Below are 25,692 nucleotides of genomic sequence, written 5' to 3' on the forward strand. Positions count from 1 at the left end.
GCGTGTGCGTGATGAAGAGGGACGGTTGAAGGTGCAGCTAAGCGTTTCTATGGCAACATGAGTGTATGCTTTATGAATCTGCAATGAGTGCCTGCCAGAATGCGTGCGTGTGTGCAGTTAACAGAAGAAAGGGGTAAAGCAAGTGACGAGGATGGCCACTTCCTGATTAAAAGCCTATGTGTATCGATGTGTGGGAGGTCTATGTTTGTGCGTCAGTAAAAGTAGTCGTGTTCACTTCAGTCTGTATATGGGGAAGTCGGCTCAGAGGCTAGGGGAAGGAGTCGAGCGCGCACACACACCGACCCACACAAACACACATAGGGGTGAAATGGGGAGAGAGCAGTTGTGGCTTGCTGCACAAAACGCGCCTCTGCAGCCTTTCACGTCGTCCCTGATGCTCCCTGTGCGCGAACAACAAGCAAACAAAACGCGTTGTGGTGCCTGCGGATGCTAAACATCCCACCTCTGCTTTCGTAAGCGCAATGCTGGGAAGGGTGAGCCGGTTGTCAACGACGCTGGCGAAAAGGGGAAGGGAATAGCTCAAGGCGCAGTGCACTTATGGCTGCACACCCGCGCCGACCCCGGTCAGCATAGAAAGAATAAGGGAGGGGAAGACGGAGATGAAGAGCAGAACACGCAGCACCTCATCGGCAGAACGAGAGGGGAGGCACAAGAGAGGCTTTTCAGCTACTCACTCGAGATGGCGCGAAGCCAGCCCAGACCGAGGGGCCCAGTTCTCCGCAGAATTGGCATGCATTGGACGAGCCAAGGCGTTGAGAGGCCAGTAGGTCGTAAAGGCTGAAGCCGTAAGGTAACGGGGCCCAATCTCCCTTCGCTCAAGTGACTTTTTCCACAGCGCCCTAGGAAGAGCCGGCTAAATCACCGCATCCCTTTCTTGCGTGCCGTACAGCTGCCGCAAAGCCGTGCAGGTTGCCACAAAAATGAAATAGGATTAAGTCCCTCTGTGGCACTAACAATAGTTCACCGCACGGCGGTGACCAATTCACACTTTTGCACCTTCCCTCAGCCACTGCGCAACATCGTCAGGCGTCATTTGGGGGCAGAGCACGAGCTTCAGTCGCATCTTCAGTAGCGTTGCTCCAACATTCTTGGGCGCAATGCCGTACACCTTTTGCAGAACTATGCCATTGATCGGCAGCTTCATCTGGAAAGCATCAAGCAGCACGGAATGCTTGGCAAGACGTGCCCACACACTAGAGAAGTCGCTTGCAACCTGCTCCAGTGTGCCGTCTGCAAGTTGACCAGTTGATTCCTCCATCAGCATGTAGGCTAGCAGAACAATTCGAAGGGCGTTAGGAAGGACATGCTTGTCGTTGAGGATATTCAAGGCGTCGAACACCTTCCTCACGGTTTCAGGGCGAAGTTTATCTGCAGCAAGCTCATGCATCGTCAAGGACTGCGAGCGAAGCTGATTATAGGCGTCGATCAAGCGGCGCACACAGTCACAGCTTGCCACCGGAAGCCTCAGCCCATGAATGCAGACGTTGCGCACTGTCTCCTCAACACCCTCCGTCGCACCACGGAAGAACGGAATGACGAGCAGGAACAGCGCAGCTTCCACTCGATGTTCCTCAGTCAACTTGTCCACAGCGCCGATTTTCGCAAGGCACGGCAAGCCGACAGCGCTCAAATGCATTACTGTTCTAAGCCTCGCCGGGCCGTCGGAATGGAGCTCCGTCAACTTGACCACTCGCTCGATCTCGTTCGACAGCTGCTTCTTGCCGGGAACCGGGCGCATGACCACGGCGGCTAACAGAATGTGCTGCAAGATATGCATATTGTGCAGCAGGTCGATGCACCGCTCCGCGTGCGCGGCCGCCATCATCTTCACGAACTCCTTCCCAATACGTTCGCGAGACACCTTCTGCTGAAGTACATCAAGAAGCGCATCATCCACGCAGCTCGTGATCGACTCATCCAGGGAAAAGTTGAGCGCGCCGAGCTGACCGACAAAACGCACGCTGCGCAGAAGCCGCAGCGGGTCGTCCATGAAGGTTGTCCGCGGCTCGAGTGGGCATCGGATGATGCGCAGACGCAGATCCTCCAAGCCGGTGGTGTAGTCCTCCACCATACACGTGTGCAAATTGTAAAAAAGCGCATTGATGGTCAAGTCGCGGCGCTGCGCATCTTCCAAGGGAGTCGCTGGGCACACTTGGGGAATGCGTGACCCCTCTGTGTACAAGTCAGTGCGAAGGGCGCAGAACTCGACTGGGATCTCGTGGACGCGTACCGTGGCAGTTTCAATGTGCTTGGAAAGGGCTGGATTGGCGCGAATGACGCTGACAGTGTGGCCGCGTTCGCCGTGGGCCACCTGGTACTCAGATATGCGGCGCGCGAAAGCTTCACCCGTGACCACCATCGTGCTTTCGTGAGTCTCAATGGCAATGTCGATGTCGTTCGAGTGCAACCCGAGCAACATGTCCCGCACCCAACCTCCAGCTACACGCAGAGTCGTCTTGAGCTTGTTTTCTTCAGCCACGCTGAGAAGAAAATCAAAGACATTTTGATGCGCCGGGGAGATGGCGGCCTCCAGCCGAACTACCCTCGGCAGCATCGACCTCAGCGGTAGAAGGTGAAAAGAGAAAGACCGAGGCTATTTCTGTGATGCACAGAGCCCCGCGCATGATACACTGGGACGTTACAGTGAGCCAGCATTCGCTCAACAAGGAATGAAAGAGGCAAAAGAAGGAGGGACACCACCAGAGCGGGGGAATACACGGAGTAGTACATATGTGCGTGCGGTGAAGGTTAGGGGGCCTACTAGCTGAACTCGGAGGAAGCCCTAAGGAGAGAGGAGGGCAATGCGGCGTGGCGGCCAAAGGGTTTAGCTGTACAGCATGCTCTCTGTAGAGTCTCGATGGATCTCGACACGGAAGCCGGCTGTGGCAGGGGACGCGCGGCAGAAAAGACTGCTGCAGTGGCATGCCTCTCGTCGTCAAGGACTCTCATCGATCGGCCCCGCTTCGCATCGGCCCCCACAACCGTGCTCAGCATGTAACGGTAGCGAAAATGAGATGAAAAGAAACCGCCTCAGCTTCCTCCCCCCCCCACACACAAAAACGCATACGATCACATGCGCCGGCCATGGACAGTTTTCGTGAGTGTGTAAAAGTGTGTGTGTGTGTGTGTGGGAGGCATTCCCTTTCGTTGGCGTGTCTTTCTCATAGAGGCAGAAAAGCAGCTAGAGTACATCGAGTAAACTTTTCGCTTCGCGTAAAGCACTGTGAAGAAGATCGTGCGGGCGCGAGGCCATGTGGTACCGTCGCATAGATCACGAAGAAGAGCGCACCTCTCAGTCCACGATGACGGAAGCATGTGGGAGAGCCTGCGCCGTGCTGCGCTTTGCGGCAAGCGCGTCCAGTAACTTGACTCTCCACTCCACTGGTATTTTTGTATTTTCGAAGGCGACCATTTGAAGTTTGTGGTGGCGCTCGATAAGTCGGAGGAGGGGCACAGCCGCTCCTTCACTGATAAAGTTATCCGAAAGCTCCAGGAACTCTAGTTGAGGCAGGTTGATCGCACTCGCGCACACCAGCTCTACTCCGTGGTTGCGCAAGCCGTTCTCGGACAGTATGAGAGCGCGTAGGTGGGGCATTTTCTCAACTGTAGCGAGGACGGGCGCGATGCCTTTGTCCCCGACGTAATTGCGACTCAGATCGACTGAGGCTGCCGGATAATCGCTGCCACCCTGGTCAGGCAGGAGACTTGTAAAGGCGCTATTGGGCCGCAGTCCCATCTCTGCACAGGATCTAATGTACACCTCTTGGAGGGACGGCGCGCGTATCTTGACGTGGCTGGTGGCAGGCTTGCGAACCCTCTTACCACCAGGAGGTTTGGGGGTATGCTTCGGCGGCATCGTCTGAGAATATCGTTTAGGCTATAGAAGGGAGCCGGAGCGCAGGAGGAAGCTCACACCCACAGCAACCAGCGCCGCTAAAAGTTAAAAAATGGGGACAGTCGTAGCAGCCACTATATAAGCTGGAGAGCAGGACCACTTTGTTGCATCTCACAGCATGTGCAAGGTATGGGCAGCAATCAGAGAAGTAAGCAAAGCAGTGCAGCATCACACAAGGGACACGAGCCCTGCCTCATTCATCGTGCGACATATTCAAGAGGAAAGGAAGCTGCACCGACAGCAAACCTTTGATCGTGGTCTGACGTGCCCGTCTGTATATATATATATATGTCTGTGTGTGTACGCGTGGGGGGGCTCCTGCAGCTCCGTTCAATTGAGGAACGTTTGCAGTAGCAGGACTTGGAGTCCAAATGGTAGCACAAATGGGTCCTACTCGGTGCCACCAGAGGGCACAGAGAGAAGAGCAAGAGGAAATAGCGCCTCTTTCAGCTTCTCACTTCTCTTTCACCGTCTCGTCGTGTTTGCTAGTGGGGGTGTAAATCGTTGGGCTACTACACTGTGTAACCCAAAGACACTGGAAAACATGAAAAGGCACCGTTTCTCGCAACAGAAGTCCACCCGCGAAAAGCGACATCGAAGCATGGTGGACACGCCTGCACCCACCTGACTGATCGAAACAGCTATCCGCAGGTGTTTGGAGAGCTCAGCTCTACGGCAGCGGCGTTTGCTTTGAGTTCCACTGCAGTAAACTAATCGCTACCGCGCACGCACACACACACACACACACACTGAATGAAATAGAAGAAAAGGACCCGTGCTGTGCAGATGGAGCAAAAAGCAACTTGGCCACCAACACTGCAATCGCATGCCACGCTTGTCGCTTGTGAAATTCTTTCCAGCGCCTGCGGAGCAGAGAATCTGCAAAGCGATGTCAGCGGTGGTCACCTGCTTGAAGGTTTAAAAGTTCCACCACTTGGTGGGGCAAGTACCCTTGCTGATGGTGCCGTCCGCCAAAATCGTCGTCTGAACGCGACGCTGCGCCGACATAAAGGAGAACGCCGCCAGTACACAGCCGACCCCACAAAATCCGGCAAGTCCGTACATGTGCTGGAGAGCGTTAGAGCGCGTACGGTTGCCACGGCTGAAGGTGGTCTCTTCATGGCCCATCGGCTCCTTGATGAGCTGATGGCCTAAGCGTCGGACACTACACCGGAGCATTTGATTGACGACAGTGCACGGGAGGAGGTGGGCTGAGGGGAAGTAAAGGGAGAGGAAAAAGGGAATGCCAAAGCCAAAGTGGTGCCTGCTTGACAGGGGTGAAAGGTGTGTGTGTGTGTCCCTCTGGAGGCGGATAGGGTAAGTCCTTCGGTGGCCCTTGGAACGAAGTGAATGCACATGGGGTAGTGCGGGGAAGGAAAAGGTAAACGTGCGCCGGTAGCAAAGGAGAAACAAAAAGGAATCGTCAGGCAAACAAGAGTGAAAAGATGAACGAGAACAGCATGAGCACGGTGAAAAGCACAGCACGCATACAGCGCAGAGCTCAGCCTGCTACTCTTGCACGTGCCAGCCACTAGAGGCATCACCATGCCTGCAGAGAGCCGCGTGAGCACTGCCGTAGTTGACATAAACCGTTAACGCAGTCAAGGTTGGCATAATACTCTGGACCATTGCCGATCTGAGCCGGCGCTCGCTTAGCTGACACACGCACTCAGCTAAGAGCACGCGTTCACCTCTACAGCACAGCAACGATTAAAGTGAAGACTACATTCGACGGTTCTGCAGATAACAAAAACCTGCGCTTACACCCTCAAAAGCAGCCACACTTGTGCTGTATCTTTTTCTTCTTCGTTTTCATTGCTCCATGGAGGACATATACTCGCACCCATGGGGGCACTGCACCTGCAACGCTCGCTAGAAAGATATAGGATAGCGCCCTCGTTAGGAAGAGAGGCATGAGAGGGCACTCACAGAAGAGAGAGAAGGAGAGGAGCCAAGACGGCCATGATGTACACCAACGGAAAGCTGAGCTGCACGCACACACACACACACACAAGCACACGCACGCGCGCGCAGGGTGAAAAAGGGTGAGGGAGGGCCTCAGAGCAATTACAGCAGCACGTTCATACTCGAATAGTATGGGAAGTGACAAGAGAGCTGAAAAGTGCAGGGAAAAGCCTCGGCTCGCCTTCTCCCTTGTCAGCAAAGCTGTCTGCTTGCTGTTCGTGCGCGTGATCGTAACATGTCCCTGCTTTACCGTCGAGCTTCACGGTCTGTCCCCGTTCCACCTGCCTATCTTTGTGTCGACAAAAAAAAAGAAGTTCTTCGCTGCACACAGCTTGCGAAGAATAACCCGGCGCCAGGGAGAGACAAGGGGTACGAGGCGAAGCAGACACCGCTGTCACCTGAAGCGTGCGTTTCACTTTCCTCATATCCTGTGACACATCGTGCATCAGGCGCCTACGAAAAGAGGAAGGAAGAGAGGGAGAGAAGTATAATTTCATATGTACACAAACCAGAAAGAAAGGGGGAGCACCCCTGCAGGTTGTCTTCAGTCATCCAAATATCTGGTAGGCGAGAGATACGCAGGCGCATACACAGGCCGAAGAGCGCATGCCCGCGCCCACACAGTGCTGAAGACAAAGAGCAAAGTACCAGAAAGAGCGGACAAGGAGAAGGGTCGGGGTCCCTGTTTTTCCTCTCTACCCCCCCCCCACCACCAACGGCACCTGTTTCGCTCTCACGGTCCCAACCGTCTCGCTAAAAAACCGCTAAGGAACGCATCATTAATGTCCTCTGCAGCCTCTGTGTGTCTGCGTATATGTACTCGTGTGTACATACGCTATGCACTACCCAGAAGAATCTCCTTATACGCACGAGCGCCGACTTTTCAACGGGAACGGTGATCCTTGCCTTCGAAAAAATGAAATGGTGGCAGAACAACGGGAAGCATAGGATGACTCATGAAGTGCGGGTGTGAGTGTGTATACACGCCTGCAACACCGAATAACAGCTCCCCCTCACGCACACGCACACTGACGAACGCCACACATAGAGAAAGGGTAAGAGCATAGTAGAGGGAAGCTGCTTAGGTATACGTCATGTCGCTTCTCTTCCTCCCGAGCTCACAGGGAGGAAGAGAGGTAGTCGCCAACAGATCCTCTCCTGGGTACGTGGGTGAGATCGTCTGAACCACGAAGAAGCAGAAGGGGATCACTGTTTTGCCTTTCATCGCCCGCCAAAAGCTTGACACCTGTGGTACTCGGCAAGCTTCCCGCCTCGCTGGGAGCCTGTCGCTGCATATGGTCCCTCAGCTCGGAGAAAATGAACACACCGCGTTTTCTAGCGCTCAAAGGCTGCAAGAAAGCGATGTACAGCCCACAGAAAAGACAACTAACAAAGCGAAAAAGACAACACAGAAAGGGGGCGAAAGGGAGCCAAGCGACAAGACCAGCTACGCTATTGCAGCAGCTGGTGCAAACGAGCAGCACAAGCGTATGTAAGACAAAAAACAAAACGGATAAGAGAAGCACTCACAAGCGCAGACTAAAGGACAAAGTGCTCACGCATACACGTACACGCAGAAGAATTCAAAAAGGACCAAGAGAAACAGACGAGCTCTCGCTCATGAAGCGAGACCAAAGCAGAAGAGGTGGAAAAAAAGAGCCAACGAGACAAGATGCATTGCTCTCTCTATTCCTCTTTGAGTGGTGGGGAATAGAGGGAGGGGAGTTGGGTATGTCTGCAAAAGATAGTTCATGTTGGGGAAAAAAAACCGAATTCTCGATTTGTCTCGCAAGCTTATAGAAGTTTGGGTGAGCCTACATGGCTCTGTCTCTTTCAGCAGTTCAGACACTCAACACATGAGTGAAGAGAGGTAAAAGGTCTGTGCATTTGCACGCATATATAGATGTGCGATAATGCATGAGAAAAACAGAAGGAATGGGGACGGGCACAGATTACCCAAAGAAACAAAGCAAAAAAAGAAAGAAGAGGGATCACTTTACTTTGAAGGCAGCGAATCATGATGGGGACTCCGCCACATCAGAGGAAACGAAAAAGAAGGCGCTAGTGTTACCTTGGGTATAATCATACTACGACCGAGCGTAACGTTGAGCAAACAGACGCGCGCACACACACGCGTGTGTGGAGAGGCGCAGCAGCTCAGACAGACGTCTTACGTGGTACTCTCGAACAAGGATTACAGACGAATAAGGGGTCTGGCGTATATACACAAGTATGCTGGCGGGAGGAGAAAGGAGGGAAAACGCGCAGAAAAAAAAGACCTCATAGCACAGGCCACCAAGGCGAATAAAGTAGGAAACAGGGTAAAGTTTTCCTTTGGATATATATATATAATTTCGCACAGACACACAAATACAAGGCGAGAAAGCGGTTAGAAGAAAAAGCAAAGGAGTAGCGGCAGGGTGATGAAAAAACATAAATAGCCGGAGGAAGGTGAAGAAAAGGGAGAGGGGGAGGAAGGAAGGCAATGCAAAGAGGAAAAGGTAACGTGAAAAATCGAAACCTAAAAAGCGCACAGAAAGAATCCACACACGAACTGTTTTGTCTCCCTGTAATTGTCGCAGTATACAAAGGGTGAAGGCAAGAAAAAAATGGTACAGCATCCGCAGAGGGAATGGAAAGGAGGAGAGGTTGAAGGATGGGGGAGGGAAGGAGAGCGGAAACGAAAAACGAGAAAAGCTGAGAGATGAGAACTAAGGGCATAGTCGGACGCCCTCACACAAATGTGTGCGTGTGTACTTGCTGTTCACAATTGCAAATGGGCAAGCACGCTTCCTCACACCTGCTCAGCGGCGGCAATCTTATGCCTCGTGGTCACCGATACTGAAGATGTTCTCTGGGGGGTTGCTGCTGCCAAACCCAGAGAACATGCCCTTTCCATCGGCGCCGCTAAGCACGTTAGGCTGGTTTGCCGCGTTGGCGTTGGCAGGCGCAATCTCGTCCCGCGGCAAAAGCGGCTGACGAGCCGGCTTGCTGGGCTGCACGTTCCACTCAAAGACATAGTCCATCGTCTCACGGGGGCTCATCGAGTCTAAAACAGACTGCAGAAGAGCATGGCACATGTCATACTGCGGAGTCTCCGCAAACTCCATGTTTCGGGCGTAGAAGAGCAGGTGCTCGAACTCCTGAGGGCACTTGGCGCAAATCTGGCTATAGCTCAAATCAGCCTTGATCTGGCCAATCTTACGCTCCTTAGTCGATATGTCCTTGATGTTGAGGCCAGACCACGGCAGGCGACCGCGATACATGTAAATCATAATGTACACTAGCTGCTCTAGGTCGTCGCGGCGGCTTTGAGAGTACCCCTGGTGCGTCCGTAGCGAAGCAAAACGCGAAGTGCCCAGGAAGTACCGGCCAGTGAACATCTCACGGTGCTTGCCATCAGAGCCGATGAATTTGGAGCTGAGACCAAAGTCAATCAAGAAGATTCGATTCGAGAAGGAGCCCTTGCCCACGAGAAAGTTGTCCGTCTTGAGGTCCCGGTGCACATAGCCCACAGAGTGGATATACTCAAGGCGCGACAGCATCTGACTCGCCAACAAGATAGTCGTCTTGAGAGAAAAGCGACCCAACCTTTCGTGGATGTCCTCGAGCGACGCGCCGTGCATAGACATGATCAGCATGCGGTAGTCGCCCTCCTGCCCAAAGTACTTGAGTGTTGCAATGCCGGATATACCATCCTTCGTGGGGGTCTTCTGAATATCCTGCATCACGCGCGCCTCATGGAAGAGAAACGAGTTCCGGCCGTTATTCTTCTCCATCTTCACCGCCACCACCTCATTGTTGGACGTCTGCACAGCTGCGTAGACTTCGCCGAAGCCACCCTTGCCAAGGAGCTTTGTGAGAAAGAAGCGGCCTTGAAAGATAGACTTAATGACAGGTGCCGCCTCAGACGATACCTCCGGCATTGTGATCGGTGAAGCGCTCCTTCTCAGGTTGTATCAATGACACGAGTGTATGAGGGAGAGAAGGATAGCGGGATGGATCGCACGGTAAGCGTGAGAATTTCTGGGATTGCTACACTGATGAGCGCACTAGAGAAGGAGGAGGACGGACCGATAATGGCATGGGCCCCGCCACTAGTTTGACAATGGCACTGTCTTTATGCGTGCCGCCGTTCGCCGTTGTTTTGTGTGGGGGCTGCTGCAGAGATGGAGTGCGAACCCGAGTGTGTAGATGTGAAGCTCTGAAAAGAGGGGAAGGTGGTGAAAGACTTTGCTTCCCTTCAATTAAACCTCTGTCGAGGCGGGTTGGTGGGTATGGAAGCGGTTATTGTGGCACAGCAAGGGTCGTTTCCAACAAGTAAAGGATCGAGGAATGGCAAAAGGGGGTGGAGGCGGTCCGGGGAGCACACCATGCTGCTGCAGGGAAATGGTCGGAGAAAAAAGGAACGCTGGGGGTGCGGGGGGGGTGGAGGACAACAGCGACAGAAGCAAAGGTGGTAAACAACGCCTGCTCCTCGACAATCGGCGGATGCCACCGCGTTACTGCTTTCATCTTCCACGCCCCATGCCCAACAATGCAGCGCTGTTCCGCTAACAAAATGCAAACACCACCCATGGTCAGTAAGCCTATTAGCCTGCACAGCGTTCACGAGAACATGGTGAACGCTTACTCGCCGCTCCACTCGTTTCCAGGCAAGAACTGGACAAGTGCACCGCGAAGAAACTCGTCGCCAAGTACTGTGAGCGATTTGCTCCACATTATTTTCTTTCGATCTAGCGTTTCGTGCTGACGTGTGCGTCTATAGGCGCATGTGTGGAGACTCTCTTAACTCGACGCGCATGGTGCTTGAGGAAAAGCACGTACATAACTGGTAAAGAAAAAAAAAAGCAACACTGCAACGACAACAAAAATGGCCGCCAACTTGCTGCACCCTCTACAGTTGGCGCAGCTTTTCCAGTTGCTCCATAGCCGCGGGCCAGTACGATATGGGCAGTCGCCTCTCCAACTTAAAGTAGTTGCTCGGGTTCATTGACGTTGCTCGAAGTCCTTTGCACAGGTTCTCTTTCTCGACCGCCGGCGTCGTGCTCGTCGTCTCTGAAGAGCGCGGTGTCACTGGCAGGGAGTCGTCATCGTCGGCCATGTCCGCCCACGACTTTCCCTGAAGCTTTACCATGAGCGCAAAGCGGGGATCCGTCTCCATCTTGTGCGCCACCAGCTGCTTATGGTGCTCCTGGGCATACAGCTTTGCCTTTTTCGTCAAGGGATCGTACTCTTGTAAGATGAACTGCTGCAGCTCCGCCAGCGACATCTCTTCGCGGACGATCATAGAGTTTCGGTTGTTCTGGAGAATAGCGGTGAGGATCGTCGGAAATAGAATGTGCCGCGCATTGGAGAAGTAGGTGATGGGCAGCACATTCAGCATTGTGCCGAGGAGCGGCTTCTTCTTCCCCCAGCCCATCATATCTTGAAGCGGTGCATCGTCGAGGCATAGGTAACCGACAAGGAGGATGCACTCGTGCAAAGTCGCGCGCAAGTGGGAGTGCTTTCCAGCGAACTTCTGCGCATCCCCCGGATCTGGGATGCTGGCGCAGGGGAAGGGAGGAAAGGTGGCTAGGGTGATGCCGAACTGTAGTGCCTCCGCGAAGGAGCTATTGATGCCCTTCCCAGCCGCCCCTGAAGCCTCCTCCGCTGGGGGAATCGTCTCCAATTCCTCGAGGTGGCCATGGATAAACATGAAAAATCCATTGAGAACATGAAACAACTCTGTGCGAGTGATGAGTGCTGGAGGCGAGTCTGCCGAGGCAGTGCGCTTCATGCCGCCCTTCCTCTCTTGCGCCGCTTCCACGGAGGCCCCGGCGTCGGTGGAGCCGTCGTGCAGCAGCTCTTGGAACATCGTCAGCTGCCACCGCGCCAGAGTGTTGAGGGTACGGAACAGGCAAAACAGGATGGTCACACGCTCGCTTGAAAGACTCGCATCAGCCTCCCGCAGCGGCGCGCCGTTCGGGGTGAGCATGTTCTGCAGCAGGGCAAAGAGGGACGTCGTAATTTGCTCAAACCACTGCCGCCTCACGTCTCCCTTTCGGCGAGTAACCACGCTCAGCTCCCTGTGAATGATGCAAAGGGCAATGTAGGCGAGCTGCAGCTCCTCCTCCTCGGTGCACGTTTCAACCACTGCGACGCACACCCGGTCAATCCCAAAGACCTCCATCTCGTTCAGCAGCTGGTCCCGAACCGGTGCTAGTTTGGCTGCCCCTTGCGCCTCGGAACAGATGCGCTCTAGGCACATACAGAGCACTTCCATTGTGCAGCGAAGAGCCTCGGCGTTGTGCTGAAGGACCAGCGAACGCGCCTCATCACGCAGACAAGCTAATAGCGAAACACTGCATCCGCTCTTGATGAAGTACAACACGTTCTCCTTGCCCTCCCTCTCGTCCGTGAACCACGACAGCAGCACATCCGTCGTCTGACGCATGACCGCAAACTCACGCGCTTTTCGAGCCTCTATAAGCATCTTGACTAGCGTCTCGAATGAGTTGAAGTAGCGCACGAATTCGTAGTCTACATCTCCGAGAGTTGCAGCGGTGATTTCGCTCATAGGGTGCTTGCACTGCACCACCGATGACGCGGCCACGGCTGCGGCAAGGCGACTGAATACAACCCGCAGCCTGCTGCGATTCAAATCCTTGGCAGAATGCGTTGACATCTTTTGATAGGTGTCGACATACACCTTGCCGTGATGCGCAGCCGTCGTGGACAGGCGGGCCATGCGAGACGCTTGCTGCTCCGCCTCCTGCTCCGACAGACGCGGCATCATCTCCTCCAACGTAGTTCGAGCATCCAGCTCCTTGTCACGCCGCTCCTTTGCCTCCCGCAGCTTTCGTTCCTGCCGCTCCAGCTTCTGTTGTCGCTTCTCTCGCTGCTCCTCCAACAGCTGGGCGCTCAGCTGAAACTTTTCCTCCGTCCTGCGGCTTTGTGCCTGGACTTCCGCAGTGGTGTCAACGTGGTGCTGTTGCACCTTCTTCTCCCACTCTCGTGCCTTCTGCTGCTTCGCTTCCAGATCGACTTTCTTCTGCTCGTCGACGCGGCGCAGATTGTCGACACGGTGCTGTTCGCGCTGCTGCTGTTTCTCCTGTCGCTCCTGGCTAAGGTTTCGGCGGCGCTCAGCGGCGGCCCGCACTGCCTCCTGCCGCTCCTGCGCCTGCTTTTGCAGCTTCTCCCGCATCTGTTCCTGGTTATGCTCCACATCGCTCATTTTCTTGTCTAGCAACAGCGCTTTATTCTGCTGCTGCAGCTCTTTTGTGAGCAGCACCTCCTCCACGCGGGAGTGCGCACGCTGCGCTTTCTGCCGAGTCTGCCGCCGCGCCTCCTCTGCACGGCGCACTCCGTTGTCCATCCGATCTTGCGTCTCCAGCCGCTGCTTTGCTTCCGCCTCCTCGCGCCGCGCTTTGGCGCGCAGGCTTCGGGCATCGGCCACCTCCGACTTCTGCTTGATCTCCTGCAGTATGTCGAAACGGCGTTCCTCTGCCTGCCTCTGACGTTCCTCCGCGCGCAGTGCGGAGGCGTACCGAGCAGCCTCCACGTCACCTCTTGTCTGGACGTCCGTCCGCACCGGCGAGCGCTTGGGCGACGGAAGCTTCTGCTTGAGCAGCGCCGCCTTGTAGTTTTGTGCGCCCTGGGTCATCGTGGAGGCGGAGCCGCGCACAGCCTCGCCTGCCCCATCGTCCAGCTCCCTGTTAGAAGGCGTCGCCAGCGCGTTCACCGATGTGCTCAACTGGTTGCGCATGGAAAGGTTCATTCGCCGTGCTTCGATGCGTCGCTCCACCTTGACGGTCTTGAGCGCCCTTAAACAGTCCTCTGTTACCGCGATGAATTCATCTATGTCATGCAAATTGCCATGGTGTTCCAAGTTATAGAGAACCTCGTAGACGACGGACTTGAGCTTGCCAATCAGCAAAAAGCTTGAAATGGGGTTGGAATCGCAGCCGTTGAGTACACCGTTGTTGCCCGCTGCACACGTACCTTGCTTGGGTGTACGAACGTCGGGGCAGTCAGCATCGCCGTTGTCGAGTTCAGCCGGCATCGTGCCCTGCGGCGGAGCACCCCGGCCACCTTCTGACATGAGGCCGATACTCGGAGAGCAAAGAGTGGCGAGACACCAGGGAGCAAAAAGAAGCCTCATAGAGCGCACTGCGGCGCGCGTTCACACCTCTCAAGTCACTCGTACACAAAGAGACGAATGATCAAAGATGGTCTTTACCGGGTATAAGAGCTATATGCGAATGTGTACGTCATGCCATCAACGGAGTGCAAAGAGCAGCATTCAAACCGAAACAAATGGGTGACGAGTAGCCTAGTGGTGGTGGTGGTGGGGAGGGGGGCAGTAGCCCACATAATTCAATGCGGTGCCTGCTGGGCATGCATCAAAACAAAGCGCCCTCTGGAGCACCGAGAATCAACTACGGCAACACCGACACGCAGCAGACTGCCTCTCGCACGGCATGCACTCGATGCCGATCTTCCTCAAAACACCGCCTGGCCTTCAAGCGGCCGCCGGAAGGCCGTGGCTAACATTGCGGCAGCATCCTAGTAGCCCAGGCACTGGGTACGTATCGCGCGAAAATCAAACGAGTTGAATTAAGGAGATCGGTACTAGCCCACTCACAGGCGCGAATAATAAAAAAATAACCCGTAGCAACGTGTCCAAGCCTTTTTCTTGATTGCTATAAGCTTCTGCTTAAGAGTAATTTGGGTAGATATTCGTCTCTGCTACATGCTAGCTGGCTCTCCGCCCTGCCGTCGTACCGCGCATTCCTGCACAGGAATGCTGCTTGCCGCCAGCAACCGTACATGGCAGAGAGACTGGAAGCCGTGTAAGGCGACAAGAGCAAGTAGGGCACGTTAGCGTGAGGCAGGCACTCTGTGAATCGGAATCGCTTGTGGGGGCTACAGGCGTAGACAAACAGACACCACCTTTACCCGGATGGGGAAAATTACAAAACACAAGCTTCATAGCAAAGCGACACTGGAGAAAACGGGGAGTGAGATGAAGACAAAGCTTTCTCGAGTAGATATGCGAAAGGGACGAAAGAAACGATGATGAAAGGTAGAACAACACACCACCTAACCCCCCAAAAAAAAAGCACAAGAAAGGATGAGAAACGAAGACAATCTCCGGAGTAATGCAATAGCTACCGCGTCCGCCTTTTCTCAGCAGCACCTCACTCCACTAGCGTCTTCTATTCGCACTGAATCATCTACATGACACCTGCAGGAGACCCTTAGAAGCATTTGTTGTGAACGATGCCTGGGCCAGACTCATCGTACTCGCTCTTCTTCACCCACATTGTCTGAAACGTTGTCAGCGACGACAGAATAGAACCGCCGATCCACACACTGTATTTGCGCTCCGGCGGCGCGACGACCTTCGGCTTAATCGACGAAGGCGCCAGGTTGGAGATCTCCTTCGCCAGGCGTTCCGGCAGGTGGCGGAACATGGTCGAGCCGCCTGAGAGCACGATGTTTCCATAGAGCTCACGGCGCACATCGATGTCGCACTTGTTGATAGACTGGTACACCATCTCCGGAAACCCTGGTGCCTCATCGAGACCGATCAGCGATGGCTTAAACAGCACCTCTGGGCAACGGAAGCGCTGGTTGCCCACCATCATCACGTTGCCGTCCGGGAGTTCAAAGGCCTCTTCGTTAGCCGACTTGGCGCTGCTCGTCATCTCCTCCTCAAAGTCGAGCGCTACGTAGCACAGCTGCTCCTTCACGTTACGCACAATTTCTTTCTCAGCAGTCGTCGTGAAAGTCATGCCAGTTTCCATCATGATTTTCATCAGGTACTCGGTCAGGTCGCGACCGGCCATATCCACACGTCGCACCGCATGCGGCAGCGAGTAGCCCTCATAGATGGGCACGGTATGCGTTACGCCATCGCCTGCGTCCAGTACGATGCCGGTAGTGCGACCAGACGAGTAGAGCGACAGCACAGCTTGAATGCCAATGTACAGCGACGGCACGTTAAACGTCTCAAACATGATCTGCGTCATCTTCTCACGGTTCTGCTTTGGGTTCATCGGCGCCTCTGTCAGCAGCACGCTGTGCTGCTCAGGGTTGACGCGCAACTCATTGTAAAACGTGTGGTGCCAAATCTTCTCCATGTCGTCCCAGTTTGTCACAATACCGTGCTCGATCGGATACTTCAGCGACAGTACGCCACGTTTCGACTGCGCCTCATCACCAACGTACACCGTCTTGTTGGCACTGCCCATCATGGCTTGCATGTTCTTTGGGCGGCCCACAATAGATGGAAAGACGTGGCGTGGTGCATCGTCGCCTGAGAAGCCGGCCTTCACCATGCCGGAGCCGTTATCGCACACGATCGCGTTCTGCTCGTAGTCGGCCATTTTACCTGCTGACAAAAGAGAAAAGAGATTGAAAATGAGTTTGTTGAAACGCGAAATGTACCCGCTAGATATCTAAATAGCTATGCCACATGTGGCCCCCAAACGGAAACAGAAACCATATCGCAAAGGTGAATTCGTGGCGAAAAAGCGTGCTAACTGGTGAAGATAACTATCATCTCCGCTTTGCAAACATACTAGAGCTCTAGTGGCCAGAGACAGCGTATTGGTGCTCGAGCCTTTGAGCGCCCCTTCACCGCCATCCTACTAAGACGATGACACACACAAACACTCTTACCAACACCCGTTCGATGCCTTCACCAAGAAACTAAAATATCCTTTGGCGTCCTTGGCGAATTTTCTGATAGACTCACTTAAACACTGCTCTGAGTGAGACCACACAGAGACACACGCACATCCGTTAGGATAACCGGAAGTCTGTGCTAAGCAGCATCAAACCCTCCTTGCACATTTTTTATTTTTTTCAACCGCTCCGAAGCCACAGGTTCATAGGGGATGCGCATGGCTGAGAATCTTAAAGAAACTACTGAGGACCCATTATTACAGGCTAAACAAAAAAGAATCGTTTATCACATAAGCTGAATAAAAATGCGATGAATAAACGTTCACTCGTATCAAAAGCAGATAGAAAACTATCTGTACCCTACACCTACCATGCGTACACCCATTTTACAGTACAATGAACTATACAGTCTAACCACAGTGTCATGAGAGATAGCCCGGAGGGAAACAAAAACTCCAACGTCCGTACAACGCGCACGCCTCCCGTTAAACCGTCATGCCCCCCATCGCAACATTGTACAAGCATTCCCAAGACTCTTGTGAACCAATATCACGACCGCACACTTACATGCAGAGAAAGAGAGAAAAAAATCAGAAATTGATACATGCAACTACCGAAAGAACTAGCTAATCAACCACCTCACTGAAATACACCTTCAGTCGCCTTGAGTCAACGCACTAAGCCATTCTTACACGGCAGCCGAGCTATAACCCTGGCGTCGCAAGCACCCCAGCCAACAGGCACCTTTTCACCTGACACCATAGCGTCCGCTAAAGGCATCAGAAAACATCGAGCACCGCACACGCAACGTTCACTTGCTGTAAGCAGCAACACTTGAAGGGGCTAAAAAGAAAGCTCCATATATGCCCTGCATTCGCTACAGCCACTCGCCTAGCTCGCTCGGCGGAGCTCGGCATCGTACCAATGGGGAAAAAAATCTACTACAACTCAACTACAAAGGTAAGCGTCTAATGCGAGAAGTAGTGTGATTACCCACAAAAGCAAAGTGCTACATACGCCTCCCCGATGCATGTTACTTCAAATGCATCACACCTCAAAACCTGCAGATAATTTATGAGCGGGGTCGCCTTCGCTTTCAGCTCATTTGACAAACACCAGTCCGACAAACTTCCTAGAGCAACGAAAGCCATCCCCCTTCTGCAGCAAGAAAATTGAAATGAAAAGACACATCTCACTTCACAAAAGAGAAACCCTAGCAGACGTGATCACACTACAACACCGCCTCTTCATTAATCTCGGTGAGCCCCAAGATATCCGCTCCCTCATATTTCATCGGCCGGTAGTAGCTCCAGGCCCACTATGCCGTAGTCGAAAATGGAAACAGCAAGTCACAGTTACTGTTACGGGCAGCGACTAGCAAGGCATTTTGTCAGTCGTATTCTCTCCTCTCCTCACAGCGTTCTGGCAGCATCCTCTTCTACTACTGCAGAGAAGCTCGGTTACTCACATAATCTATAAGATTCCTCCGACCACTAAATGTAAACCGCATCCGATGCGTCTCGAATTATACGCAAAATCAACAAAGCTCTTCAGCAGTCTCCCCTTCTGCGCACGTCACAAGACAAAGAAAAAGCCCTCATTAAACAAGTTTACATACATTAAGTCAGCTCTCTCTAAAAATATATTTGAATAAACATTACTGCGTATTACATCCTTCCACTAAGAAACTGCTATCTCCCGCTTCAGAACTCCTTTCTGAATGAAAAAACAAAGGTACATTATATATACATATATATCTGCATTTCAAGGACTCTACCAGAGTGAAAATGCTGAAGGGAACGAGCAATATTATAACTGCTAATTTCACCATAGGTCACTGCAAAGGCAGCATATCAGCACTACCAGCGTCCAAAATGATCAAAAAACTTTCCCAGATAAATTATCGCATAAATATCCAGGTGCACACACAGAGAAAGAGTTCCGCAATTTCCCCTCCAACGCTTTTCTCTACCTCTGCTTCACATATCCCCATACACAGTCTCAAGACACGCCCTTGCTTTTCCTCCGCAAACGTTTAATCGCATAAGATAATCTCACAACGATTGTCACTAAGCTTCTCTCCAGACCACTTTGTACAACATTCCGTACATGATAACGCAAAAACGTGGCCAGTACAAAGACATTTGGTACTCGAAAGTTACTAGGCAACCTTCGCCTTTTCAGTACTGTCTCCTTCGCTTCACCAAAACATCAACACCGCCTTGACCGCGGGGACGCTCTGTGCCGGAATCCACTGGAAACAGCATGTCCTAGTTCTACACAGACACCACAAAATCCTCAGTAGCCGCAATCTTCACTGCTGCGGTTCGACATGTACGACGACACGTAGAAGCAAGCACTACATAAATACGCGGCACCTCTGCCGCCTGCGTCCAGAAACATCATCGCAGATGTACTGAAGAATTCGAGGGTCTCAAGTCTTCTGCACCTAAAAGCTGCCAGAAAACTATTTCCCATACATAATTACACAGCAATGCAGCGCGCGCGGAAACAACTCCTAGGGATGCAAGCATATCGCTACTTCCCAGCTCTTGTTTCGCCTTTCCACAAGCGCGAAATAACCCCGTGAAACCAGAAGCGAGAAAAGCAGTCATACAAAATGGCTCCCTACATTCCCTCCCTCACCGATCCCCCGCGACATCCTCCACAAAGAATGAGTCTTACCTCCAGACGAAAACCCATCCTTCATTGGCAAAAACGGCCTGCGACCGGCATCCAAGTCCAAAAAATCGCAGCGATGCGACCCACACCATGTTTTAAGAGTGATATTTTCCAACGAAGAAAGCCATACCACTCCCAGCGAGAGGGGAATACCACTTCAGCGACTGCTATTAGGAAATGGTGAGTTGGGGCTTCACGGGCAGCACACACATACAAAAAGACTATAACGTGTTGCATGACATGACCAACAAACTCACAGTTAAAGCAACTACTCACCATTGCTTCACACAATAAGAGAAGAAATGATGCTATTTTGCTAAAAAGTGGGCACCTCTCTAACGCTTGGGCACCCAACATGGCGACAATGACACTCTCCCCCTCGGCGCCTACCTTTCCTTATTCGCATCCATGATTTTCATGTAACAGTCAGGTCACCGGCACACTACCAACATCCTTCGCCCTCCACGGCACCGTCACCCATACTCTAGCCATCTCACAATTGTCCCAAAACAAGCATTTTTTTCGAATCTCTCATTCAACCCCCCCCCCCCCGACATGCAAACAACGGACGTAGGGCGATGTTGATAGAGGAAAATAGGCGAAGGCCCTAATAAATACAAAATCATTAGCAATCCCCCTGGCTTTCATAGTAGCCGGGGGGGGGGGTGTTCGCGCGAGGGACCACATGTTCGCCCCCCAACCGAACGACACAATCTTGCGGCCTCTTCAAAGTAGCCTCCACTCTTCAAAAAGCGTTTGCCATCTGATCCAATGCGTGGCAAAGTGCCAGCTCAATCCATGAAGCGCCCTTCTGTATTTTTACGATCAAGACCTATAAATCATCGCCAAGATCGAAGGGCGCCACACCTACGCACAGCTTCGGGGACACTTCGGTGACCGCCCGAGATTTCACACACTCCCGTTGCAGAATGCCACGCACCTACACCCTCTTCTCAAGTGACCTGAAAAAGATTTCGCTTCGTCTAAGTACCTCCACGCTTATTCCATTGACACAGGGTATGATCTACCGCAAGTAGCACCCGGCAAAGCGCCTGTACGGCGATAGGACCGACCTCTATGGCCCACCCATCGAGCGTCTGGAATACCCGCTGTTCCCGACAAAGGAACTGAACGCGCTCAATTACCAGCTGCTCCAGGCATCAGCGACGAACGCGACCGGGGACACGGCATGCGAGGAGGCGAAGTTGTTCAGAGCGGAGAGAGCGTCGAGCATCGTTGAAGGCGGCTACGCACCCATTTACGGTCCGGACGGACAGCGGATGGCGGCAGCCGACTACACAGCGCTTGAGCAACGGATGGACCAGCTCCAGAAGCAGATGGAGGCGTACGCCAAGCACTCGCAGCGGCAGAGCTAGCCACGAGAACCGCCGCAGCAGCCCGCACGGAAGAGCGGGGGGTATCGCAGCCGAGGGGCGCGCCAGCCGCCACCGCAGATCATGTGGCATGGCGGTGGGGCGGGGCCAAACGAGCCGGCCAGCGCGGTACGGGACAAGGCCGACCCAAGTACAAAAAACTGAGAAGGCCTTGCCGGGACGAAGACAGCGTCCTGAAGAAGGGCCGGCCCTCCACAGAGGAACTGTGGGGTGGGGACTTGCGCGCGGGGAAGACGTCCAACAGGGAACTGGACGCGATTCTTCAGCGCTACCTCCCACCAGGGAAAGTACTACCGTGCGACACGTTGCCTAACCTAACTCAGCAGCACATCGCGCGCATTCAGGACTCGGTGCGGAAGCACGGGGTCCTTTACTTTCCCCTCTTTATCCGGCACCACTGGATTGCGGGGGTGCTGACACGGGCCGAGGGTAAGCGCACCTACGCGCTCACGGTCTTTGATTCCGCCCCGTCGGACCCTGTACAACGCGACTTGCGTCGGGGTCTGCAGGCGATGTGGCCACGCCTTGCTATCCACAACGGATACTGCGCGAGACAGGCTCGCGGCAGTGAGGACTGTGGGCTGTACATGGTGGCATCGTTCTTCTCCCACCACTACGCCTGCCCCATCGGCGATGCCTCCACCCTGCCGGGCCGACTGCGCCGCTTCCTCATCCGCGCTACGCAGGAGAGGATGTCCGCCGAGACCTTTACGGCGGCCATGCGGAAGGAGCTGGAGCAGCGGCCATCACCCGCCCCCCCACTCACCCACCACGGCACCCCGACAGGAGGAGCCAGAGCTGGAGGGCGGCCACGCGTCGAGTGTCGAGGAGCTGATAGAGGCGCACGGCGCGGCCGCCACAGCCGCCGCGCGGCGCAAACTGTGCTACATGCTCACGGCATCGGCGCTCGCGAACTTCGCGGACGGCGCACACTGGTCCTTCGCCGTGGAGGCGATGTGCAGGCGCGCCAGAGCGTACGGATTCGATGCCGGCAAACCCGCCGACGTGGCGAACGCCCTGGTGCGCATGGGCTTCTCTGTGCACCCGTATGGAAAACCGACGCGCAACGGGAAGGCCCGCCTGCTGGACGAGTCCGCGCTGTCCGACACATCGAAGCACTTCCTGATCGTGCAGGGAGTCGCGCACGCTGGCCTGCCGCGGTGCTTCAGAGGAGGCTGGGTGTTCCAACTCGGGGCGCGGTTCACAGGAACGGCGTCGGCGCGCGAGGGAGCATATGAGGGCCACTATGCGGTGACGGCGAAACCGCGCGAGGCGACGGTCGGCGTGTACACGGTGGCGCCTCCGCGGGCAGCCGAGGCAGCGGAGCAGGCAGAGGACTCGCGCACGTTGGCAGCGCCAACGGTCGGCCGGCAGGCCGCGGAAGCTGGTGCCCCGAGGGGCACCCACGCGAAGGACCCCTTCCTGGCGGACGCGGGACGAGCAGAGGAGGACGGGCTGAGCGCCACGCCGCCCGACACGGCGCCCGGAGAACTTCTCCATGAGCAGCACGCGGCGCTCTACGGAGAGACGGCGCTCCCCTAAAAAACGGGGACGGCGGGCGAGCTGGGGGGCGCGCCTGCCCACGAGGGTGGTACATCTACCCGGACAGGCCCCCACACGTCAGCGCGGTGGCATGGGCCGCGGTGTCGCCGGAGGTCCGCGCGGGCCACATACGCTGGCTGCGAGAACTGCGGTCGATGCCGAGCGACCTGCTGGACTGCGACCTGGCAAAGGCGGTCATCCACCTGATCGTGCGAGCGGCTCGGGCGCGGAACTGGCAGTGGCCCACCATCTCCAAGGCCCTGGCGTCCGTCAAGGGCGCGCTGCTGAACCTCCCCCTGTACACAAACCAGGCGGACGGATACGATTTATCGACCTCACCGGAGTTCCGGGCGGCGGCCACCGCGGCGAGGCGCTTCGAGAGGGAGTCGGAGACGCACCCACCCGCCCCGCTGCGGGTGGAGGAGATGCAGAGGGCCTACAGGGAGCTCTGCCGCACCCACCCGCGCGCCGCGCTCTTCCTGAAGCTGGCGTGGCACTGCGCCGCACGAGCGGGCGACCTGGGGACACTCCTGAAAAAGGACGTGCACATCTCCGCACTCTCGGAGAGCTCGCCGACGGCCTCAGTGAGTATCACGATCCGCTATGGAAAGGGTGCGAGGTTCCGCGGGCCCTATGCGATAGGGACGCGATTGCAGCGAGAGGACGCGGCCCTGCTGCTGAAGCTGGTGAGGAGCCGAGGCCCAACGCAGCGCCTGTTTGCGGACGTGACGAGCCTCCGCGATCAGGTGCGAGCAGCGCTGCGCCGCGTGAACCCTGCGGCGGCCCTCCCATCCATCCGGAAGGGTGCCGCACGTCACCTGGCAGCGAACGGCGTATCCGAGGCGGACCTCATGCGGATCACCGGCCACACGCGAGCGGACACGCTCAAGCGGTACCTGGGCTATGGCCTCCAGCCAACGAAGGAGGCCGTTGCCGCGCAGGAAAGCGCCGCGCAAGTCCTCCTAGGATTGACCAGCTAGGATGGGAGGCACCGACGGCGAAGAGCCTGGGGGTGTCGGACGCGGAGCTGTATGCGGAGACGCGCCGCATGCAGGGGCTGCCACCGGTGGCGACGCTGCCCGACGCGCGGCAGTGGCCCCTGCACCTGAAGCGCACCACGCCGCTGGACCTGGCGGCCGTGCGGGAAATGCCCACGGCGCACAGCCGCACGAAGCGGTTCCTGGAGCAGGCCATCCAATACATGAACCCGAGGCGGTTCGTGGGCCTGCGCACTTCACGCACGGTGAAGACGGCGTCCCTGCCGCTCGCGGACGTTCTGAGAGCGGTGGAGATGGGGAAGTTCGAGCGTTGCGACTGGCAACCTCGCCACCCAGCCTCGCGCCGGCCGCTGCCGGAGGGCGTGCGCGGGGTGAACACGTTCTCTGTCCCAGAGATGAAAGGCCGACGACGGCTGATCACCGAGCCGCACCTCAACGCCCTGGTCTCGAAGCAGGAGCTGCCGAAGGTGGAGCATCCGACCCGCCAGTGGCGGCGCCAGGAGCTCCGCTACGCGCGGTACATGTTCCAGCTCGACTTTGTGGCGTTCTACGACGCCATCCCCTTGCCGGAGGAGATGCGGAACACGTTTGTGTTCCGCGCACGCGACCATGTCCTCTACCGGTGCTGCACGCTGCCCACCGGCGCACGATGGAGCGTAGCGGTGGGGCAGGCGGTGACATGGACGATCGTGGACATCGACACACCAGTGACGGTCTTCACCATGATCGACAACATGCTCATCGCGGCGCGCGAGGGGCAGGAGCGTGCGTTTCTATCCGCGGTGCGGCGCATCCTAGCCCGCATCCGGACGGCGAACCTCCTCACCTCCCCGGATCGGGAGACCGTGGCGGCCATGTCGGACGAGGAGCTGCTATCCTTGGCACGGGCCGACAACACGTTCCTGGGAGAGGACTTCCATTGGAACGGGAGCGAGCGGGTGGTACGCAACGCGCTCAAGACGGTGGCCAAGTTGAAACTGGCGCTCCGAGCGACGCGCTTCTCATGCCGGTCTTTCGCGTCCCTGGCGTCGCTGGTCATGTACGCCATGCACACGACGCGCCTGAACCCGGCGGAGGCGTTCCCCTTGCAGCAGGCGTACCGAGCCATGTTTCGGCTCGTGGACCGCGGCCGGGATTGGGACGACGAGGTGCCCTATGTGGGGTCGAACGTCCTCGCGTGCCTCCAATCGGTCGGCGGACGCCTGGTCGAGAACGAGTGGTGGACGATCGCGGACAGGACCGCGGCCACCTACGAGGATGGCACGTACGACGCCATCTGCTTCACGGACGCGTCGGCCGACGGGTGGGGAGCGGTGGTGCGGTACGCGAACGGCACCACCGACGCTCTGCAGCAGAGGTGGGTCACGGGCTTGCACCCGAAAGGTCGCGTCGGCGAAGGCCCGCCACGCACGCGGGTGCCGGACCCGCTGCCGAACGACAAATACTTCACCGCCAAGCACTCGGCGCACGCGGAGCCACGGGCCGCGATGCTGTGCCTGCAGTACCTGATGGCGCACGGGCTGGCCGCGAGAAGGGGCCCGACCATGCGCATGGCGGTGGTCACGGACCACTTTGCGATTGTGCGGGCGCAGCGGAAGCACAACGGCTTCGGTGGCATCGGCAGAGGGTACTGCCTGAACCGCCTGTACGCGTACACGACGGCCCTCTACTTTACCGAGCGCGTGCGGGTGGTGTTCTTTTACATCGCCGGCCAGGTGAACCCCGCGGATGAGCTATCACGCAATTTCGCCGACGACGGCGGTACGACACGGGGGTGACGCGGCGCGCTGCCGACGACCTGGCGGTGCCTTTTCTGCGCAGCACGTACTCCCCGTTATGCGAGCAGGCGCGCGGATCGCCGCCCACGATTCTCGCAACGGGGCGGGTGGATGGGGGCGACATGGCCCCCCCTCATGTTCGCCCGCAACGGGGCCCCAGCACCCCTGATGGGGAGTTCTTTCCCCGGCCAGCGTTCCCTTACCACGGCAAGGACAGCGGCTACCGGCGCGTCCACCAGGAAGGAGCGGCTGCGGGGGTTGTGACGGGCAGCTGTGACGGGGCCGTTCTTCTCCGCAGCATGCACACGCCGCACTCAGCGGAGAGAACGCGGAACGGAGTACACTCCACACGATGGGCAAGCACGGCTACGGGGGACGAGGGCTGGTCCTGGCCAGAAGTCTGCTTACAGGAGAAATGAGACCCGCGAGCGCAGCGAAGCCGCGGCGAGATTTGCTCCCCAAATGTGGAGGGGGGCTGTTCAAGCGCATGCGACTAGCAGGAGCGTCAGCCACCTACATCACGTTCTTCTCCTCCCCTCACGCTTTCTCGTCTCACACACATCACAGTCGCGCGACATTTAGGGTTGGGTTAGGGTTAGGGTTGGAGTTAAGGGTTAAGGGTTGAGTTAGGTTAAGGTTAAGGGTTAAGTTGAGGTTAAGGGTTAGGTTAGGGTTAGGGTTAAGGGTTGAGTTAAGGTTAAGGTTTAAGGGTTAGGGTTAAGGTTAAGTTAAAGTTAGAAATT

The 25,692-nt window shown here is 55.8% G+C and overlaps 7 protein-coding genes across 7 annotated transcripts; 1 reads left to right on the top strand and 6 right to left on the bottom strand.

Annotated features, from left to right (window-relative positions):
• Nucleotides 1-1,003: 1,003 nt before the first annotated feature.
• Nucleotides 1,004-2,575, bottom strand: LSCM1_07510 (uncharacterized protein; the record flags this gene model as incomplete). The annotated part of the gene is made up of 1 exon (XM_067324878.1): nt 1,004-2,575. The coding sequence occupies one exon, from the start codon at nt 2,573-2,575 to the stop codon at nt 1,004-1,006; it is 1,572 nt and encodes a 523-aa protein (XP_067181485.1).
• Nucleotides 2,576-3,313: 738 nt separating this feature from the next.
• On the bottom strand, nt 3,314-3,877 carry LSCM1_07511 (uncharacterized protein; the record flags this gene model as incomplete). The annotated part of the gene is made up of 1 exon (XM_067324879.1): nt 3,314-3,877. One exon carries the CDS (start codon nt 3,875-3,877, stop codon nt 3,314-3,316), a length of 564 nt encoding a protein of 187 aa, XP_067181486.1.
• Nucleotides 3,878-4,834: 957 nt separating this feature from the next.
• Nucleotides 4,835-5,095, bottom strand: LSCM1_07512 (uncharacterized protein; the record flags this gene model as incomplete). Its single annotated transcript, XM_067324880.1, has 1 exon — nt 4,835-5,095. One exon carries the CDS (start codon nt 5,093-5,095, stop codon nt 4,835-4,837), a length of 261 nt encoding a protein of 86 aa, XP_067181487.1.
• Nucleotides 5,096-8,700: 3,605 nt separating this feature from the next.
• Nucleotides 8,701-9,807, bottom strand: LSCM1_07513 (uncharacterized protein; the record flags this gene model as incomplete). Its single annotated transcript, XM_067324881.1, has 1 exon — nt 8,701-9,807. The coding sequence occupies one exon, from the start codon at nt 9,805-9,807 to the stop codon at nt 8,701-8,703; it is 1,107 nt and encodes a 368-aa protein (XP_067181488.1).
• A 971-nt stretch (nt 9,808-10,778) lies between these two features.
• LSCM1_07514 (uncharacterized protein) lies at nt 10,779-13,964 on the bottom strand (the record flags this gene model as incomplete). The annotated part of the gene is made up of 1 exon (XM_067324882.1): nt 10,779-13,964. One exon carries the CDS (start codon nt 13,962-13,964, stop codon nt 10,779-10,781), a length of 3,186 nt encoding a protein of 1,061 aa, XP_067181489.1.
• A 1,159-nt stretch (nt 13,965-15,123) lies between these two features.
• Nucleotides 15,124-16,254, bottom strand: LSCM1_07515 (uncharacterized protein; the record flags this gene model as incomplete). Its single annotated transcript, XM_067324883.1, has 1 exon — nt 15,124-16,254. The coding sequence occupies one exon, from the start codon at nt 16,252-16,254 to the stop codon at nt 15,124-15,126; it is 1,131 nt and encodes a 376-aa protein (XP_067181490.1).
• Nucleotides 16,255-22,264: 6,010 nt separating this feature from the next.
• Nucleotides 22,265-24,949, top strand: LSCM1_07516 (uncharacterized protein; the record flags this gene model as incomplete). Its single annotated transcript, XM_067324884.1, has 1 exon — nt 22,265-24,949. One exon carries the CDS (start codon nt 22,265-22,267, stop codon nt 24,947-24,949), a length of 2,685 nt encoding a protein of 894 aa, XP_067181491.1.
• Between the last annotated feature and the right edge of the window lie 743 nt (nt 24,950-25,692).

Source organism: Leishmania martiniquensis, chromosome 4 (genome assembly GCF_017916325.1).
Source record: "Leishmania martiniquensis isolate LSCM1 chromosome 4, whole genome shotgun sequence".
Lineage (NCBI taxonomy): Eukaryota > Euglenozoa > Kinetoplastea > Trypanosomatida > Trypanosomatidae > Leishmania > Leishmania martiniquensis.